This window comes from Chiloscyllium punctatum, chromosome 44, assembly GCF_047496795.1.
Source record: "Chiloscyllium punctatum isolate Juve2018m chromosome 44, sChiPun1.3, whole genome shotgun sequence".
In the NCBI taxonomy this organism is placed as follows: domain Eukaryota; kingdom Metazoa; phylum Chordata; class Chondrichthyes; order Orectolobiformes; family Hemiscylliidae; genus Chiloscyllium; species Chiloscyllium punctatum.
The window spans coordinates 24,233,849-24,256,309 of record NC_092782.1 but is presented as its reverse complement, the minus strand read 5'-3'; the positions used below and the strand labels follow the sequence as shown (position 1 = coordinate 24,256,309).

Genomic DNA, 22,461 nt, shown 5'->3' with positions numbered 1-22,461 from the left:
TGAGGTGATCACCCACTATTGTGCAGCACAATTAATTGCCCCAGCACCACTGAACCCATCACAGAAAGGAGGGTGCTGAATTCCTCCCAATGAGTGGAATGAGACTGAGAACCAACGGGCTACTCGTGGACTCATGTATTTAACATTCTGCTGTCTTGATACTCATTGCACCATATAGCGACATTGAGTAATGAGAACATGACTAAGATTCTCACGTCTGTATGGAATTGTCAAACTAATGAGGAGCTGTTATGCATTTACATATTCCAGACTTCCATACTGGTATTCTTATTAAGAAGCAGTCTGCTGTCTGCAATCATCGTGAAAACAATTATGTTGACATGGCCAGCAAACTAATCTCTTTAAATATCTCTTGAGCAGCATTGCCAAGTATTTGAATATGTTGAACATGAGGATCTCCAGCTCACTCTCTGTTCTCTGTTCTGTACAGGATTACACACAAGGTGCTCCCAATTGCTGAGATTGTTGCTTGACTATTTTCAGTACCATTCTTTATCAGTTTGGTTTGCATCTCTCTCATGTGAGAATGTGCCACAGGCTGTTGCAAACCACAGATCTGAATAACAGTCATTATCAGCCTTGAAATATTAACTGTGTTTCTTTCTCACCGGGTGCTGCCAGACCTGCTGAGTTTCTGCAGCATCCACATATTTTTAACATTTACAGAAACTCCATCAAATCCACGTGATCATTCCAGTAACACTGATACTGTAGCAATGTTACAATGAAGTATGAGTTATTAAATAGTATGGTCTCTCTGGACTGAAATAATTTTATTGATAGACTGAGTTACAAGAGAATAATTTCTGTTTTGATATTGTATCACGTGGCTACATGCAAAAAGAAAGACAATTTTTCAATTTGAATCTGCTGAGTGTGAGGGTGCAGTGTAACACATTGAAATGTTTTCTCTGATCCATAGAAACAACAACACCATCAGAGACACCAACTACAAGGACATCTAGCACCAGCTACATACTTGGTAAGGGACAATGGTTTTATACTGAGAATTAAGTTATGCTCAATAAGTGTATTATTTCTTTAAATATGTGGTCTGTAATAGACACAATAACAAGATATGAAATTTATTTTTACATGCAAATTTACTTCTCTTGTTTCTCATCTTTGCATCTGTATTCATTAAAATGCAATCTTCAGGCAATGCTTTAGTAATTGTATTTCTTTTGTTTCTTATTAACTGGTTGTGGGTGTTGGTGACTAGACCAGAATTTATTGCCCATCTCTAATTGTCCTCAACAAGGTTCTGCTGAGCTATCATCTTAACTGGGTATGGACCACATGGTGTAGGTACACACACAGGGCTGTAACTGAGAGAGAGAGAGAGAGAGAGAGAGAGACAATTCCAGGATTTTGATACAGCTGTGGTGAATCACTCATCATATAATTCCAATATATGTTTGAGTACAGTATATCTGTATAGAATTTATTGGAAAATGAATGTATGTGAAAAATTGATGTAGATTTACAAATTATTTTGCAATGAATGATAACCTCCACACACACATCCCTTATGTATGAATGAAGCACACTAGACTCCAAATGGAAAGGCAGCATCTGAGGAGCAGGAAAATCGACGTTTCAGGCAAAGGATGAAGGGCTTTTGCCCGAAACGTCGATTTTCCTGCTTCTCGGATGCTGCCTGAACTGCTGTGCTTTTCCAGCACCACTCTAATCCAGAATCTGGTTTTCAGCATCTGCAGTCATTGTTTTTACCATCCAAATGGAAAGGAATAATCTCACTGAGTAACATGCTTTCGATGACCAATATATTTGTCATCCCTAGACAAGCTCATACAGCTCCAAGAGTAAATCCAGTTAGTCAGCCTTTGGATTTATTCTTGGACCTTTATTTCAACATGTTCACTCTGTGAGCAGTTAATTATCACTGCCTTAATCTTTGATATTATGAGTAGAATCCTACTTTGACAAGTAATTTGATACTACATCAGTCCCAACAGTCAAATACTACACTGAACTAATGCTCAGTAGTAGTGAAATTATTTGATGAAACTATGATGTGGCAATTCACCCATCTAACAGAAATTCTACAGCCATTTTCTTTTTTCAGTTTCTTGTTAACTAAGTTGATTAAGGAAGTTTCATCAAGACTTCTCTCCTTATTTTGCAGAGGAGGAATGTAATGGTGAATGGTCCACTTGGGTTAATGACAATACACCTTCTGAGATCAACCCAGAGGACTTTGAATTATTGGATTTAATGCGCGATGAGCTGTGTCCTTCCTTGTCCGATACAATTAATAAAATTCAGTGCCAATTTGTTGATTTCCCCGAGTGGCCAGTGAGTCAATCAATAGACAATGTGACCTGTGATATAGACACAGGACTTGTCTGTACATTCAATGAAAGTGGTTTGGGAGGAAGAAGATTTTGCTACGACTATCAAATTCGAGTTTGCTGTGAGCCACACGTAACAACAGAATGGACAACAACAAGTCTTCCAGAAACCACCTCTACAACCATCATTCCAGGTAAATATGACAGTTGTGGACAAGTAAAAGATATTTTTACTGCAAAAACAGTGAGAACCCTTAGGTCCGACTTTCGGTTTTGAGAACAAGTGAAGAGGGCTATCAGCTCCCGTCTTTTGAAGCTTTTGTAGTAAATTAAAACAAGTACATTTTTTTCGTTTACAATGCAGCAAACAATTTTCAATTAAACGTAATCTGTTGGAAAATGAGGGAATCATAGAGTTTTACTGTGCGCAAGAGAGTCAAATTCTAGTACCTACTATCCCGGAGAAAGAAGAAATGACTAAGTGACAAAATGAGTTTTGAGAAGATTTATAGCTCAGATTGAGGTTCTGGATGTAGATTTGCTCGCTGAGCTGGAAGGTTCATTTCCAGATGTTTCGTCACCCTACTAGGTGACATCTTCAGTGGGCCTCCGGGTGAAGCACTGCTGATCATTCCTGCTTTCTATTTATCTGTTTGTGTTTCTTTGGGTTGGTGAATAAATAGAAATACATATGAAAGTAAATATAACATATAAATAGAAAGCAGGAGTGATCAGCAGTGCTTCACCCGGAGGCCCACTGAAGATGTCACCTAGTAGAGTGACGAAACATCTGGAAATGAACCTTCCAGTTCAGCAAGCAAACCTACATCCAGAATAAGTGACATCAAACACATGCACAATCTCAGGTGATAAATCTAAAGGGGAGAGTTTCTGATGTCGTCTCGAAGAATAAAGGTTACATGGTTAACAGATTCTCAGAATTGCCTTGATGTTCAATGATGAACTTGAGATGACAGTTGTTTAATTGCTGATTTGCATCCTCAGCAGTAGCAAGTTCTATATTTGAGTTGTCAGTGAATGACTGTTTGCCAATTTGCTTTTTGCCCAGGTCCTGTCTTCTGAGTTGATTAAATAAACTGGCACGGAAAGAGGATGAATTGTCCATTTCTTGCTTTCAGCACCATTTTTCCTTTCATCTACTTTTTTGGATTTAAGCAAACGGTTTTGCAGGGTTGGAGGAAGCTTTGAAAATGCCCAGGCAGTTACTTCAGAATTTGGCATGATGGGTTACAACTCTTCCAAATCAATTGCCTGATCATTAAAAAAAAATGGGACCATTGCTTTAGCCTGCAGTAGGTATGAGATAGGTTCTTGATTACCAAGGGGATCAAAAGTTATGGGGAGAAAACGGGAAATTGACATTGAAATATCAGCCCTGATTGACTGGCGGAGCAGACTCGATTGGTTGAATGTCCGACTTTCTGCTCCTATGTCTTATGGTGTTATGACTCTATGTGCAGGTTGCACATTCAATAATCATTTACATGGAGTGGACAGTACACATTATTTTCTTTGATACTATTTACCACCTCTCCGTTTTAGCCCAGGTATGTAGATGCACATACTTGTAAAACTGCCACATAGATAAGATAAGGAATATGAGATGAACTTTTCAAACTTCAATGTAAATCCATGTAATGCATCTGAATGTTGATAAAAATGGATTTATATGATGCGATACAGACCTTTCATTTCTATTGCTGAACTTGTTTTGTTCACTTGTGTAATTTCATGACTAGTTTATCCAATTTTTTGCCATTCCTTATCTCTCCAAAGTTTGCTAGTCTACCGAACTCCTAATTGTCCTGAAGGTTTCTCTGTCTGGATGAGGGATCCCAGTAAATGTCTAAACAGATTCCTGTAGAATTGCCAGGGTTGCTTCACTGGTATTTTCAGATCCATTGCTTATCTGGAAATGTTGAGGTCAACCTGGATGAGTATCTCAATCAGAGATCCCATCGTTAATAAAAAACTAATTTGCAAGAAATCCATTATTAATGTGGTTACGCCTACATGACAATGAGAACAATTGTTACATATAGGACATCATTTGCACCATTTTAAGGAGCATTAATATAACTACATACTCTCTGCTTCAATTACTTTTACTGAACAGACTAAGAGCGATACATGCTGCATGAAAGTTAATGTCAACCTGACTCCAAGAACCTCAGTGTACATTGTAGCTGATTCAAATGTTTTCATATTCTCAATAGAAACTACTCTCCCAATACGGACTACTACCATCTCCATACCCAGTAAATAACAGTGGTTTGCCACTCTGTTCTTGAACTGTCTTGACACGTAGATTGTAACCTACTCAATGACAGGCCACAGAGAGTTACTGAACAAAGCTTGGCTTTAATTTGTACCCACACGTACTCTTTTATAATGATATACTGAAATATTGCTTGTAGCTTTGGTCATTATGCTGTACCTTTTTGGGCAATATTTGTCTTGAAGTAGTGCTCCTGACGTAGGTTTTTGTTAGAAGTGAAATGTGAGTCAGAAGTTGGTGATAATTGATTTACGAGTTGCTGTCACACAGTGTTCCTCATGATGGAACTCCATCTGTGCATCACCATTTGAGAAAAGCATATTATAATAGTGTTATAAAATAACATCTACTTGGTTGTCATAAATAATTGTCACATATTACGAAAACTGGTGATCTATCACCATATCAAGGGATGAGAGAAGGTCATGAGAGCAGTCAGTCTCACTCTGTCATGCAGGCCCGACTGTAAGATCCTTTGTATCTATTCCTCACTGACCTGAACCTTTGTTCCACTCTCTCTATGGCAATAACATCTTTTCTGAGGTGAGGAGATCAAAACTGCAGACACTGCTCAAGATGCAGTTGAACCAGGCTCCTACACAACTGAAGCAAGATTTCACTTTATCTGTGTTCAAATCCTCTTGTGATTAACACTGACATTCCATAACACTGGCTGCCACTGCATGTTAGTCTTCAGTGATTTACTGCTTAAAAATGTGTTGCTGGAAAAGCGCAGCAGGTCAGGCAGCATCAAAGGAGCTGCCTGACCTGCTGCGCTTTTCCAGCAACACATTTTTAAGCTCTGATCTCCAGCATCTGCAATCCTCATTTTCTTCAGTGACTTACTGACAAGAACTCCTCATTCCCTATGAGCATCTACACTTTCCATTGTCTCTCCTTGATAGTAATACACTGCACATTTGTTTCTCGTCACAAATGAGATAATTTCACATTTGCACATTATGCCCTATGCCATGTTCTTGCCTATTCAATAAGTCTGTCCAAATCCTTCTGAAAGCTCTTTATATCTTTGCCACAGCACATATTCTTACTTAGGTTTGCAGTGCCTGCTAATTTGCCAATATTATATTTGGTTCCCACCTGTTAATAGCTGGGGTCCAGTTACTGACCCTTGCAGTAACCCATTACTCAGAGCCCACCAACGTGAGGATGATCCATATATTTCTCCTCTCTTTGTTAGCTAATTATTAATCAATGGTAGTAGATCATGCCTATTTCACGTGCTTGAATACTGTAGTTATAACCAGCCTCACTTAGGGAAACCTTTTGATAGAGTACTCAAATCTTGCAAAGACTATGTCCATTGTCTCTCTTTTATCAACTTTGTTCAGAACAAGCTCAAAAATGCCATCAAATTTGTCAAATACTATTTCTAATTCATAAATCCATACTGAGAATGCCCAATCGGATCATTATCTATCTCTAGGTTTCTATATCTGCCTGCCTTTAGAATACATTCTAAAACTTTCCCTACTACTGATGTAAGGTTGGCAGGTCTGTCTGTCTCTATTTGTCTCTCTCTCGCTTCTTAAATAATGGGGTGACATTTGCAGGAATCATTCAAAAGCCTATGAGTCTTGAAAGCATTGAATGTCCCTGTCACACCTCCTTCTACACTCTGGGATGTGGGGATTTATTAACTTGCAACCACTTTTATTTCTACAGTAAAGCATCTGACTGATGCTTATTTCCTTCAAATCCTCATTGTCCCTCAACTCTTACCTTCCAGCAAGAAAGCATTTTATGACAAAAGTAAAATGCTGCTCGTATTGAATGAAATAACTCCACCCGGGCCAGTATCCCGTCATATTTAGTCATCCTTTATTTACACATGGAGAGTCCTTGCCACTGATCCAACTCCGTCAGAGCCAGCTCTGAATGAACAGAAGTTCTGTCACTCCTGTCTATATCTGTCAGCCAGGGCTCTCTGAAAGCGCTGATAATCTGATCCAATCAGGGAACTCAGATTCTATGAATTCCACCTGTCTAACCTCATTCCAATCACTACCGTGGCGATGGAAAATAAAAACTGATCTGGTAGCAGTTGTGGGGAGAGAGAGAGAGAGAGAGTGCGAGTCAATGTTTTAAATTCAGTGCCTCTTCTTCAGAAACAGTTCTTTGCTTTCGTAGGCTATATAATGTTAGTTATCAAACATACTTTGCACACTTTGGTAACACAGAGATTATAGATTGAAAATGCGATGGGGTGAGAGATGTTCATGAAGCTGAACCATTGCACTCCATCAGACACATCAGTGGAACATTGTATCGGACTAATACTCACTGATCAGAGTCTGGGGACAAGGCTTGTTAGGTTTTCTCATTTCATGGATCTTAAGGAAGTGTTATCTGGCAGTCATTGTGGGCATGGAATTTAATTTCCCTCAATTCCCCCATCCCCTCATGTAGGCAGCTGAAGATCACTGCCTTGATCTTTCAAATGTTGGCTATAATTTATGGTAATGCTGGAGATTAATAGACAATGGGTGCAGGATTAGGCCATTCTGCCCTTTGAGCCGACACCACCATTCACTATGATCATGGCTGATCATCCTCAATCAGTATCCTGTTCCTGCCTTATCCCCATAACCCTTGATTCCACTATCCTTAAGAGCTCTATCCAACTCTTTCTCCAAAGTATCCAGAGACTTGGCCTCCACAGCCTTCTGGGGCAGAGCATTCCATAGACCCACCATTCTCTAGGTGAAGACGTTTCTCCTCAACTCTGTTCTAAGTGGCCTTCACCTTATTTTTAAACTGTGTCCTCTGGTTCGGGATTTATCCATCAGCGGAAACATGCTTCCTGCCTCCAGAGTGTTCAATCCATTAATAATCTTACAAGTCTCAATCAGATCCCTCTCAGCCTTCTAAACTCAAGGGTATACAAGCCCAGTCACTCCAATCATTCAGCGTAATAGTTCAGCCATTCCGGGAATTGATCCTAACTGTTATCCCTATCACTGAGAGACCACCACTGGTGGGAGACATGAGGGTGTTTTAGTGGATGTTAGTTACCCTCAGGGAGCTCCATTGACAACCGGGCAGGAGCCTTTGTGATGTGGACTTAATTGGGGTGAAGACAAGAAGGCAGTGGGGCATCATTCACCATAATCCAATATGAAATATTGCCCCCCAACATCGAACCCACCACAGGGGAGCACATTGAATTCCTCCCTGTGATTGGAACGAGACTGAGAAACAACAGGTTTCGTGTTATTCCATGTTGTGTTGTCTTGATATAAAAAGAACATGATAAAGAATCTCAAGTCTGCACAGAATCGGCAAACTATAGAAAAACTGTTTTGCATTTGCCTCTTCCAGTCTTGCACACATGAAACCTGCATTAAAAGCAATCTGTGAACCACCAATATGAAAATGATTGCTGATTATATTGACATGGCCAGTAATCTAATCGCTTAAGTCAACTCATGAACAGGAACAGCAGCATTGCCAAGTATCGGGATACGTTGAATATGAGGATGTGCAGCTCACTTTCTGTCTCTGGTTCTGTACAGGAGTACAAACAAGGTGCTCCCACTGTATAAGTGCTGAGATTGTTGCTCAACTGTCTTCAGAAACACTCTCTATCAGTTCGGTTTGCATCTCCCTCACATGAGAATGAGCCACAGGCTATTGCCAACTACAGATCTGAACAACAGCCACATCAGACTTGAAACATAAACTCTGTAACTTTTATCAGAGAAATGATAATGAATTATAAGTCATTAAATAGTGTGGTCTCTCTTGACAAAATAATTTTGTTGAGCAGACTGAGATCAAAGAGAATTATTTCACTTTTGCAATCGTTTAATATGGCTACATGCAACAGGAGAGAAACGTTTTAGATTTGATTCTGTTGAGCCTCAGGGTGCAGTGTAACGGGTTGAAATGTTTTCTCTGATCCATAGAAACAACAACACCATCAGAGAGACTGACTACAAGAACATCTACCACCAGCTACATACCTGGTAAGGGACAATGGTTATATAGTGAGGACCAATCTGTTCTCGATAAGAGTTTAACTTTCTAAGTCTGTGAACATTTATTAAGATGACAATAAGGCATGCCTTTATTTTTACAGGCAAATATTTTATTTTTCATTCTAAACGTCTTTGTATCTCCACGCATTTGGATGGAATATTTGGACAATGCTTTAGACATTGTATTTCTTTTTGTTTCTCATTAACTGGTTGTGGGTGTTGCTGGCTAGATCAGCATTTATTGCCCATCCCAAACTGCCCTCAGGAAGGTGCTGCTGAGCTATATTTCTGAACAGCTCCATGAGTTGTAGGTACAGACACAGGACTGTAACAGGCAGTGAATTCCAGGAGTTTGATAAAGGAATGCATTTTTCTGCAACAGTTACAAGATGACTTTATGTATAATTTGCACAATCCGTAATTATTTACATCATGTATAGATTTGCATTATTTTCTTTGATACTATTTACCATCTCTCAGCTTTGGACTAGTTATGTAGACGTACAAACTTGTAAAACTGCCACATAAATAGAATAAGGAGATGAGATTACATTTTTAAACTTCAATGTAAGTACATGGAGTGCACATGAACGTGGGTATAAATGAATTTATATGAGAAGATGTGGACTTTGCATTTCTACTGCTGAAATTGTTTTGTTCACTTATGTAGTTTCATGACCAGTTTATTCAAATTTTTGCCATCCCTAATCCCTCCAAATTTTGTCACTCTACTGAACTCCTAATTGACCTGAAGGTTTCCTTGTCCTGGGTGAGGATCCCAGTAAATATCCAATCAGCATTGGATGGCTTTTTAGGTATGGTTCCTGTAGAATGGATGGGATTGGTGCAGTGGTATTTTCAGATCCATTGCTTATCTGGAAAAGTTGAGGTCAACCTGAATGAGTACCTCATTCAGAAATCCTACAGTTAATTTACAACTCATATTTGCAGGAACTCCATTATTAATATGGTTCCAGTTATATGACAATGAGAGGAATTGTTACATATAGGACATCATTTGCACCAGTATAAGGAGCATTAATAACGACATGCTGTTCTCTTCGACTACTTTTACTGAGCAGACTAAGAACGATACATGCTGCATGAAAGTTAATGTTATCCTGACTCCAAGAGCCTCAGTGTACATTGTAGCTGATTGAAATGTTTTCATATTCTCAATAGAAACTACTCTCCCAATACGGACGACAACTGAATCAACCACCATCTACATCCCCGGTAAGTAACAGTGGTTTGCCACTCTGTCCTTGAACTGTCTCGACACATAGGTTGTTTAGTGGCATGTCATTGAGTAGGTTACAAAGCTTGGCTTTAGTTTGTACCCACACATACTCTTTTCTAATGATATACTGAAATATTGCTTGTAGCTTTGGTCATTATGCTGTAACTTTTCAGGCAATATTTGTCTTGAAGTAGTGCTCCTGACGTAGATTTTTGTTGGAAGTGAAATGTGAGTCAGAAGTTGGTGATAATTGATTTACGAGTTGCTGTCACACAATGTTCCTCATGATGGTATTCCATCTGTGCATCACCATTTGAGAAAAGCATATCATAATAGTGTTATAAAATAACATCTACCACCTTGGTTGTCATAAATAATTGTCACATATTACCAAAACTGGTGATCTATCACAATATCAAGGGATGAGAGAAGGTTATGAGGACAGTCAGTCTCACTCGGTCATGCCGGCCCAACTGTAAAACTCTTTGTATCTATTCCTCACTGACATGAACCTTTGCTCCACTCCTTTATGGCAATAATATCTTTTCTGAGGTGAGGAGATCAAAACTGCAGACACTGCTCCAGATGCAGTCGAACCAGGCTGCTACACAACTGAAGCAAGATTTCACTTTAGCTGTGTCCAAATCCTGTTGTGATTAACACTGACATTCCATAACAGCAGGCTGTCCCTGCATGTTAGTCTTCAGTGATGTATTGACAAGGACACTGCATTCCTATCAGGATCTGCACTTTACAACCCCTCCTCTTGAAAGTAATACATTGCACGTTTGTTTCTCGTCACAAATTAGATAATTTCACGTTTCAACATTATATTCCATTTGCCATGTTCTTGCGTATTCAATAAGCCTGTCCAAATCCTCCTGAAAGCTCATTATATCTTTGCCACAGCACACATTCTCACTTAGCTTTGCAGTACCTGCTAATTTGCCAATATTATATTTGGTTCCCAACTGCATATCATTGTTGCGTATTGTGAACAGCTGGTGTCCAGTTAGTGACCCTTGCAGTAACCCATTACTCAGAGCCCGTGAGGGTGATCCATATATTCCTACTCTCTGCTTTCTCTCTGTTAGCTATTTATTAATCAATGGCAGTAGATTATTTGACTCCATGTGCTTGCACAGCTATAACCAGCCTCACTGAGGGAAACCTTTTGATAGTGTATGCGGTTCTCCTTCATTAACTTTGTTCAGAACATGCTCAAAAACACCATTAAGTTTGTCAAAAACATTGGGACATCATCATAAAACATTGCCTCCCACCACCACCAAACCCATCACAGGTGAGGACATCGAATTCCTCCCAACAAGTGGAATGAGACTGAGAGAAACAGCAGGTTGCTCTTGGACTCATTATTGTACATTCTGTTGCCTTGATGTAACAATGGCATGATAAAGAATTTCAAGTGTGTATAGAATTGTCTAACTATAGAAGAACTGTTATGGACCTGCCTATTCCAGAGTAACACACAGGACATCTGCATTACACTCGACCTGCCATCCACCAATACCATGAAAATGATTGATGATTATATTGGCATGGCCAGTAATCTAATCACTTTAATTAACTCATGAGCAAGAACAGCAGCATTGCCAAGTATCTGAATATGTTGAACACGAGGATCTGCAGCTCACTCTTGATCTCTGGTTCTGTACAGGAGTACACACCAGGTGCTCCCACTGTGTAATTGCTGATGTTGTTGCTTGACTGCCTTCAGAACCCTTCTTTATCATTTTAGTTTGTGTCTCCCTCATGTGAGACTGTTCCACAGGTTATTGCCAACTACAGATCTGAACAACACTCACATCAAACTTGAAACATAAATTCTGTTTTTCTTTCCACTAATGTTGGCAGGCCTGAGGTTTTCCACCATCCAGAGTATTTTACTTTATATTTACAGGAAGTCCAATAAATCGACATGGCATTTCCAGTAGCTCTTACATCATAGAAATGTTATACTGAATTATGTGTTCAAAAATAGTGTGGTGTCTCTTGACTAAAGTATTTTTATTGACAGAATAAGATAGAGAATAATTTTAATTTTGCAATTGCTTAACTTGACTATATACAACAGGAAAGAAAGTTTTTAGGTTTGATTCTTTTGAGCCTCAGGGTGATGTGTAACAAGTTGAAATGTTTTCTTTGATCCATAGAAACAACAACACCATCAGAGAGGCCGACTACAACGACATCTACCACCAGCGATATACCTGGTAAGGGACAATGATTTTATACTGAGGGCTATGTTTGTCTCAATCAGAGTTTTACTTTCCAACTCTGTGATCTGTTATTGAGATGACAATAAGAGATGGATTTTATTTTTACATGCATATATTTTACATTTCATGCTAAACATGTTTGCACTTCCACTCATTTAGATGGAATATTTGGAGAATGCTTTAGACGTTGTATTTCCTTTTGTTTCTCATTAACTGGTTGTGGGTGTCACTGGGTAGACCAGCATTTATTGCCCATCCCAAACTGCCCTTAGGAAGGTGCTGCTGAACTATCTTCCTGGACGGCTACAGTTCATGTGGTGTAGGTATAGACAGTGCTGTAACAGAGAGTTTTTGACACAGCGATGATGAATTGATGGGCATATATTTTAATACATGATTTGGTGTCCCGTATCTTTGTCTTTCTTTGTATATCTTTGTCCAGTATTTTATGGAAGAGAGATATATATTAGAAATAGATGTGAATTAATGGATCACTTTGTAATGAACAACGTCCTCATCCATATCCCTGATATTTGAATTAAGCATACTTGACTCCAGTAGAAAAGGATGCATTATAAAATCTATTCTCATTAAATAACATGTTTTCAGTGACCAAATATATTTATCACTCATTGAGGAGCTCCTAGAGCTCACTAATTATTCAAGTCAATCTCTGGATTCCTTCTTAGATTTTTATTTCACCATGTTCACTCCTTTGGCAGTTGACAATCACTGCCTTGATGTTTGATATTATGAGTGGAATCCTACGACGACAAAATAATCTGACACTAGATCAGTCTGACAGTGAAATATTGTGCTTTTTTTTAGTTAATGTTCAACCATGGGGAAATTTCACTGTCATTTGCCCTTTTCAGATTTCTTGAGAACTAAGTTGATTACAAACAGATTTAATAAGTCCAGTCTCCTTATTTTGCAGAGGAGGAATGTAATGGTGAATGGTCCTTTTGGATTAATGACAACACACCTTCTGAGATCAACCCAGAGGACTTTGAATTATTGGATTCAATGCGCGATGAACTGTGTCCTTCCTTGTCTGATACAATTAATAAAATTCAGTGCCAATTTGTTAATTTCCCCGAGTGGCCAGTGAGTCAATCAATAGACAATGTGACCTGTGATATAGACACAGGACTTGTCTGTACATTCAATGAAAGTGGTTTGGGAGGAAGAAGATTTTGCTACGACTATCAAATTCGAGTTTGCTGTCAACCACACACAGTAACAGAATGGACAACAACAAGTCTTCCAGAAACCACTTCTACAACCATCATTCCAGGTAAATATGATAGTTATGCACTAGAGAAAAATATTTTCACTGCAAAAGCAATGAGAACTCATAGGTCCTATTTTGGGTTTCAGGAGCAAGTGAGGAAGGGAATCAGCTCCTGTCTTTTGAAGCTTCTTGCAGTATATTGCAACAAGTATTATATTTTCTTTTACAATGCAGCAAACATGTTTCATTTAAAACATAATTTGTTGGAAAATGAAGGTACTATATAACAACGTTGTTTTGTCTGCAAAAACATCAAATCTTAGAGCCTACTACCTCTGCTAAAGAAATAATGAATTAGTGACATCAAACACATGCACAAACCCAAGTGATACATCTGTAGCGGAGAATTTCTGATATCGACTATAGAATAAAGGTTATAGGGTTTACAAGTTTTAGAGGTGCCTTGATATTTGATGCTGAACTTGAAACTACAGTTATTTAATTGTTGATTTGTATCTGCAGTATTAGCACATTCTATCTTTGAGTTATAGAGTAATACAGCACGGAAACAGACCTTTCAGTCCAATTTGTCCATGCCGACCAGATACCCCAACCCAATCTAGTCCCACCTGCCAGCACCTGGCTCATATCCCTCCAAACCCTTCCTATTCATATACCCATCCAAATGCTTTTTAAATGTTGCAATTGTACCAGCCTCCACCACTTCTTCTGGCAGCTCGTTCCATACACGCACCACCTTCTGTGTGATTTGCCAATTTACTCTTTGCCCTGGTCCTGTGTTCTGAATTGTTGAAATAAACTGGCAAGGCGAGAGGATGAGTTGTCCATCTCTTACAACTCCATTTTTCGTTTATGTCTTCTCATCTGGATTTAAGCAAATAGTTTTGTAGGGTTTCAGGTGGCATTGAAAATTCCCAGGAAATTTCTCCAGAGCTTGGCACGATGGGAATTCCCATCAACTCCTATCTGCATTTCAAAATTGATTAGTCATCGAACAATGGGGGCCATTGTGTTTTCCTGTAGCCGTTACAAGATGACTTTATGTGCATTTTGCACAATCGATGATCATTTAGAGTTTTATTTAGATAGTTTTACATATCTTTCTTTGATAGTAATTACCACATCTCAATTTTGGACTTGTTGTATAAATGTACAAACTTGTAAAATAGCCGTATAAACATAATGACGAATATAATATGAAATTTTCAAACTACAATGTAAATACATGAAGTGTCCATGAATGTCAGTAAAAGTAGAATCCTATCAGGAGTTATTATTGCCACTGCTGAACTTTGTTCATCGATGCAGTTTCATGGCTAGTTCACTCAACGTTTTGCCATCACTTATCCTTCCAAATTTTGCCAGTCTACTGAACATCTTGCTGGCCTGAAGGCTTCCCTATTCTGGATAAGGGGTCCCAGCAAATGCCCAAACAGCACTGGATGGATTTAGGAGGCACGACGCCTATGTAATTGCCAGGATTGTTTCTCTAGTATTTTCTGGTCTGTTGGTAATGCGGAAGAGTATCTCTTTGTTTGACTGTTTATTAAAACCTAATGTTTGCAGGAACTCCATTATCAATGTGATTAAATCTATACAACAGTTTCCTCAACTGCTATATATTGGATATCATTTCTACAAGTATAAGGACCATTAAAAACTTCATACTCTTTTCTTAAACTACATTTATTGAGCAGATTCAGAAGTGCCTAAATTTCAACCTCTGTGTGAAGCTACATGCTGCTGCATGAAAGTTAATGATCAAGTTTCATTCTAACTCAAACAACACCAGTGTAAATTGTAGCTGATTAAAATGTTTTCCCATTCTCTACAGAAACTACTCAACCCATACAGACTACAACTGCATCAACCACCAAATACATACCTGGTAAGTAACAGTGGTTTGATGCTCTGCCCTAGAATCCTCTCCACAAGGAACTCCGTATGGTCTGTCATTGAGTAGGTAACAACCCCTGCCTTTCATTTGTAATTCCAAATACTCTTGTTTAGTTACTGGAAAAGTGCTTGAAGTTTGGTTATTATGCTGAAAATTATAGAGCAATACTTGTTGTGAAATTGTGCTCCTGACATTGATAGAACATAGAACATAGAAAAGTACAGCACAGTACAGGCCCTTCAGCCCTCGATGTTGCACCGACCGAAGCCTACCTAACCTACACTAGCCCAATAACCTCCATATGCTTGTCCAATGCCCGCTTAAATAACCCTAAAGAGGGAGAGTCCACCACTGCTACTGGCAGGGCATTCCATGAACTCACAACCTGCTGAGTAAAAAATCTACCCCTAACATCTGTCCTATACCTACCACCCCTTAATTTAAAGCTGTGTCCCCTAGTAACAGCTGACTCCATACGCGGAAAAAGGTTCTCACCCTAAATCTAAACCCCTAATCATCTTGTACATCTCTATCAAATCTCCCCTAAACCTTCTTTTCTCCAATGAGAAAAGTCCCAAGTGCCTCAGCCTTTCCTCATACAATCTTCCTACCATACCAGGCAACATCCTGGTAAACCTCTTCTGCATCCGTTCCAATGCCTCCACATCCTTCCTGTAGTATGGCGACCAAAACTGCACACAATACTCCAGATGAGGCCGCACCAGAGTCTTATACAACTGCAACATGACCTCAGGACTCTGGAACTCAATTCCTCTACCAATAAAGCCCAGTACACCATATGCCTTCTTCACAGCACTATTTACCTGGGTGGCAACTTTCAAAGATCTGTGTACATGGACACCAAGATCCCTCTGCTCATCCACACTACCAAGTAGTCTACCATTAGCCCAGTAATCCATCTTCTTGTTACTCCTACCAAAGTGAATGACTTCACACTTAGCTACATTGAATTCCATTTGCCACCTTACTGCCCAGCTCTGCAACTTATCTATATCGCGCTGTAACCTGCCACATCCTTCTTCGCTGTCCACAACTCCACCGACTTTCGTGTCATCCGCAAACTTGCTCACCCAGCCTTCAAGCCCCTCCTCCAGGTCATTTATAAAAATGACAAACAGCAATGGTCCCAAAACAGATCCTTGTGGAACACCGCTAGTAACTGCACTCCAAGATGAACCTATACCATCAACCACTACCCTCTGTCTCCTTCCAGCCAGCCAATTCCTAATCCAAACCTCTAATACACCCTCAATGCCATACCTCTGTAGTTTTTGCATTAGCCTGCCATGGGGTACCTTATCGAACGCCTTGCTAAAATCCATATACACCACATCTACTGCTTTACCCTCGTCCACTTCCTTGGTCACCTTCTCAAAGAATTCAATAAGGTTTGTGAGGCACAACCTGCCCTTCACAAAACCATGCTGACTATCCTTGATCACATTATTCCTATCCAGATGTTCATAAATCCTATCCCTTACAATTCTCTCTAAGACTTTTCCCAAAAAAGAAGTGAGACTGACTGGCCTATAGTTACTCGGGCTATCCCTGCTCCCTTTCTTGAACAAGGGGACCACATTCGCTATCCTCCAGTCTTCTGGCACTGTCCCCGAAGACAACGACGACCTAAAAATCAAGGCCAATGGCTCCGCTACCTCCTCCCTAGCTTCCCAGAGGATCCTAGGATAAATGCCATCATGCCCAGGGGACTTATCTATTTTCATCCTTTCCAGTATTCCCCAGACCTCTTCCCTACGTACCTCAAGGCCATCCATTCTAATCACTTGTGACTCAATATTCACATCAGCAACAATGTCCTGTTCCTGAGTGAATACTGACGTAAAGTATTGATTTAGTGTCTCACCAATCTCCTCCGCCTCCACACACAACTTCCCACTCCTATCCTTGACTGGACCGATACCTACCCTAGTCATCCTTTTATTCCTGACATACCTATAGAAGGCCATGGGTTTTCCCTAATCCTACCAACTAAGGACTTTTCATGTCCCCTTCTCGCTGCTCTTAGCTCTCTCTTTAGATCCTTCCTGTCTACCTTATAACTCTCAATCGCCCCAACTGAACCTTCACGCCTCATCTTTACATAGGCTCCCCTCTTCCCTTTAACAATGGATTCCAATTCCTTATTAAACCACGGCTTCCTCACAAGACCCTTTCCTCCCTGCCTGACTGGTACATACTTATCAAGGACACCCATTAGCTGTTCCTTGAACAATCTCCACATATCATTTGTGTTCTTCCCTTGAAGCCTATTTTTCCAATCCACCCATCCTAAGTCATGACTCACCGCATCATAATTTCCCTGCCCCCAGCTATAACTGTTGCCCTGCAGTGCACACTTATCCCCCTCCATCACTAGAGTAAAAGTCACCGAGTTGTGGTCACTGCCCCCGAAGTGCTCACCTACCTCTAAGTCTAACACCTGGCCTGGTTCATTACCTAGAACCTAAATCCAGTATAGCCTCACCTCTTGTTGGCCTGTCTACATATTGTGTCAGGAAACCCTCCTGCACACATTGGACAAACACCGACCCATCTAACGAACTCGAGCTATAGCTTTCCCAGTCAATATCTGGGAAGTTAAAGTCCCCCATAACAACCACCCTGCTACTTTCACTCTTCTCCTGAATCATCCTCGCAATACTTTCCTCTACTTCTCTCGGACTATTAGGAGGCCTGTAGAAAACTCCTAACAGGGTGACCTCACCTTTCCTATTTCTAACCTCTGCCCACACTACCTCAGATGGCAAGTCTTCCTCCATCACCCTTTCTACTGCTGTAATACTATCCTTGACAAGCAATGCCACACCTCCCCCTCTTTTACCGACATCTCTGACCCGACTAAAACATTTAAACCCTGGAACCTGCAACAGCCATTCCTGTCCCTGTTCTACCCACGTCTCTGTAATGGCCACAACATCGAAGTCCCAGGTACCAACCCATGCTGCAAGCTCACCTACCTTATTTCTTATACTTCTGGCATTGAAGTATACACACTTCAAGCCACCTTCCTGTTTACAGGCACCCTCCTTCGATATCGATGCCATGTTCCTAACCTCCCTACACTCAAGGTCCTGTACCCTAAAGTTACAATCCAGGTTCCCATGCCCCTGCAGAGTTAGTTTAAACCCTCCCAAAGAGCACTAGCAAACCTCCCCCCAAGGATACTGGTGCCCCTCAGGTTCAGGTGTAGACCATCCTGTTTATAGAGGTCCCACCTTCCCCAGAAAGAACCCCAGTTATCCAGATACCGGAATCCCTCCCTCCTGCACCATCCCTGTAGCCACGCATTTAACTCTTCTCTCTCCCTATTCCTCGACTCTCTATCACGTGGCACAGGTAACAAACCAGAGACAACGACTATTTTCGTTCTAGCTCTGAGCTTCCAACCTAGCTCCCTGAAAGCAACTGATCAAATCAACAATATTCTCAGTAAGATAATTGTCTGACTTCATTAGAAATACAGACTAAATAAGCAAAATCTGAGAGACTGAGCTAATCATGTTTCCTAACCTGGAAGAATGGATATCAGGAGCTGACCATTTATCACCTTGTCAATCCAAATTCAATCATGCACTGCATCTTTTATTGGAACTGGATTTGCATCAGAAGTTGATGATAGTTGATTGATTGATTAGTTGCTGTTTAACTGTCACATCATGTTCCTCATATTTGCCCTGGATCGATGTGGCACCATAGAGAAATATTGCTACAAAATAACATACTTTTATTTATCAGAAATAATTGACACATATTGCCAACACTGAGGATGTATGACGAACTCAAAGGAGGAGAGAAGGTCATGTGAGCAGTCTGTCTCATTCTAACATGCAGGTCCAGCTATTAAACCCTACCTAGCTATTCCTCATTGTCTTCAACCCTGATACATTGTTCTGCAATTCTGAAATCCACTTTAACACCAATTGTCAGACACTGATTCTGACTAAATACAAAACTACTCTGGCTGTGAGTGTTTTTAGATAAGGTTCACAAATGTATTACCTCATCAAAACAATAGAGCAGAAAGGACACTTTACAAGGCAATGGACTCAACAGGTTAACAATGAAATACCAATTCACTATTGGCTGGGTGTGCTGCCTCGACGGAAATTCTTCTTTGGTCGTCTCTCAACACACTATGGTACTGAAAAGTGAGCCTCCTTAAGGTGCCTTAACTCTTTCCAAATCACCACCAGAGCCTCACCAATGACATTCCTGAACTTTGATTGATCCAGGCAGTGCATGATTGAATTTGGATTGACAAGGTGATACATGGTCAGCTCCTGATATCCAATCTTCCAGGTTAGGAAACATGATTAGCTCAGTCTCTCCGATTTTGCTTATTTAGACTGTATTTCTAATCAAGTCAGACAATTATCTTACTGAGTATATTGTTGATTTGATCAGTTGCTTTTAATTTGTTTTTTGGAGGTGTCCTACTGGATATGTTTTATTGTCGCTGTTATGTTTGCAATTGCTGTTTTATTTTTAAAAATTGATTGCAAATTATAACTTTAACCAAAGCAATATCAAATTAATACAAAGAAGCACATAGTGGGCAATACTTATAAATCTGTACAAACTATGTGCAGCTTGTGTAGATCGAAATCCTCAGTATTTACAAATTATTAAAAATTGTTTAAATATATTCAGTTGGTATATTCACGAGTCAGAAAAGTCAAAAAGGATTGCACAGTTCTTAACGTTTATACAAAGAGTATCCTTAGGTTATTTCATCCTGTGCTACAACTACATTAAATTTCTAACTTATCAGTTTTTGTTTTGATGCCTACTAGAGAATTGTATAGGCTCATTTGTAGATTTTAACTTTCCTTCACCATGTCATCTCCACTGGAAGGCAATAGAACATTATCCCCTATGATTTTTAGGATGACGTGTAAAAGGTAAATCAGTCACACAGTCAAATTCGGTGCTGGGTTGATATTCTATGCACCATTGTGGTGAAACTATGCAATTAGAATGTGATAAATTATCTGCGGTCTATCTGAAAATGCATTAAATTAAGAATAGCTATGCCATCTTCAACTCTCCCAGTCTAGGGGTCTTCTGCATCATAATCTGTCTCAAGAAAAGAACTAATTCATAGGTTGAGAAAGTTAGCATTGTAACCACAATTCATGATGGACAGTAACAGCAGCATTGCATATGTTTCAGTGTGATGGTTCAGCTTCCTGTGATTGCTAAATGACACTGAATAGTGACATCAACTCCGATTTGGAGGGTACTGTGAGGTGTCAATAATATTCTAGTCAACCAGTTCACCTCTGGAACAGTGGAACTTAAACTGGGGACTTCTAGTCCAGAGGCAGGGATGTTGTCTTTACACCATTGAAAATGGAAACCAATTTATTGCAAATGATTGCTGTACAATTATTTTTAGACTTGGTGTTTTTCGGGAGAACTCCACTTAATATGGATCTAACCTGATATCAAGCGAATTAAAACCAATGTTGGCTGCAGTTCCAAAATCATTGCAATCAGATATACACGGCAGTTTCAAACAAGCTTGTATTTACCTACTGATTTTCTGAACGCAAGGGCCAGTTCGCTGGTTTATTCTCTCTATCTGCTGATATATTAGATTAAGTTAGAATAGGTTGTAATTTTACAAATTTTTAGAACATGCAGCAGAATCTTGTTAGGTTTTAATCAGAATGAAGGAGCCTCAGTGTACAGGTCAGCAGATTGACATGTTTTTCCTGCTCTACAGAAACAACAACAACAGCAACAAGCACAATGACTACAACTACACCTTTCAGTAAGTACATCCCTGGCAAGTGACAAACCTTTTATACCTTGTACCAAGTCTTTTTCTGAAGGTCAATGTTTTCAAACTTGTTTACGCTGAAGCGTAGGTAAGTAAAGGCAACATTTCCTTTCTAATTGCTCTGAAAATGTCTGTATCACTGTTCGGTATGTTGTAACTCAGGGTAGCTTTTAGAGAATTGTACTCATGAGATTAATAGTTAGTGGAAAGGGCTAGCATACCAGGAATTTAGCATCAATTAGTGGGCAATTTGAATAGGCTGTGATCTTTCCGGAGTCTAGATTAGAGTGGTGCTGGAAAAGCACAGCAGGTCAGGCAGCATCGGAGGAGCAGGAAATCCGATGTGATCTTTCCAACCTTGTGTTCTGGATTGTTGAAGCTGGTATGTATGTTTCCATGGAAGAAGGCAACATTACAGCATATAGCCTTTGTAAATAATACATTTGTCAATTATCAACATATTTTCCCTCAATGCCAACGCTGAGGGAGTAAAGTAATATCAGGGAATGAGAGAAAGAGATGTAGCCAATCTGTGTCACTCTAGTATAAACTACAAATTTCTGTCCAGATATTGCCACTTTTCTGAGGACTGTACAGGCACTAAGTTTTTATTTCTCCATCTGCTATCAGTTGATTTTATTGACTTCCGGACAGTGGGTTCCTCCTTGGAATATCCTTACTCCACCCCTGCCATAACTGACAGCTGAAAATTACCTGCCCAATCGTTGAAATGGTAGTGGAATACTACCATTGTAAACCAACCTGATGTTGGATTAATCATGAAGCAACAGCAGAGATAAAAACGTAGTGCTGAAAAATCAAAGAGCTGAATGTAAAGATCATTAAACAATTGTATTATTTCACTGATGCAATAATGTATTGAGTAGACTGATGCAGAGGTGTCTAGATTTTTGCAATCTTTCTGCTTGGCTACCTGCAACAGAAGGGTAAACCAGGTACAGACAAGCCTTAGTGTGTAGCATAGCTCGTAGAATTTTTTTTTGCCTTATAGAAACAACACCACAAATCCGGAAAACAACCTCAACTACACCTACCAACAGCTACATACCTGGTAAATGACAGTCGTTTCATAAATTACACCAAATCTGTCTCCACAAATGGATTATTTCGCTGAGTTGGTGACAAAATACAGCCATTTTCCTAACAAAGAGCTTTCCACGTATTTGATTTGCAAATGTTTGTCTCACTTTTTCACTATATTGTGATTTTTGGGCAATTGTTATAAAATTGTGTTCCAAACACAGCACATAGCAAATTAAGATATAAGTTAGTAATTTGGCACTGGCTGAGGTAAAATCCTCCAACTGACTTTCATGATCTGAGTGCATCCCTGTTGTTCAAAGCC

General features: G+C 39.7%; 1 protein-coding gene across 12 annotated transcripts in view; it reads left to right on the top strand.

Moving 5' to 3' along the window:
• The window catches only part of LOC140466807 (mucin-5AC-like), a 167,408-nt gene that overhangs the window by 69,253 nt on the left and 75,694 nt on the right, over positions 1-22,461 (top strand). For 10 of the 12 annotated variants that reach the window (XM_072562449.1, XM_072562452.1, XM_072562444.1 and 7 more), the window contains 9 exons: positions 944-1,003; positions 2,171-2,530; positions 8,565-8,624; positions 9,819-9,872; positions 12,051-12,110; positions 13,054-13,413; positions 15,206-15,259; positions 21,039-21,086; positions 22,108-22,167. In XM_072562449.1, the coding sequence (XP_072418550.1) occupies positions 944-1,003; positions 2,171-2,530; positions 8,565-8,624; positions 9,819-9,872; positions 12,051-12,110; positions 13,054-13,413; positions 15,206-15,259; positions 21,039-21,086; positions 22,108-22,167 (1,116 nt within the window). The remainder of the gene's footprint in view (positions 1-943; positions 1,004-2,170; positions 2,531-8,564; positions 8,625-9,818; positions 9,873-12,050; positions 12,111-13,053; positions 13,414-15,205; positions 15,260-21,038; positions 21,087-22,107; positions 22,168-22,461) is intronic. The other 2 variants (XM_072562451.1, XM_072562448.1) reach the window with 1 other exon arrangement.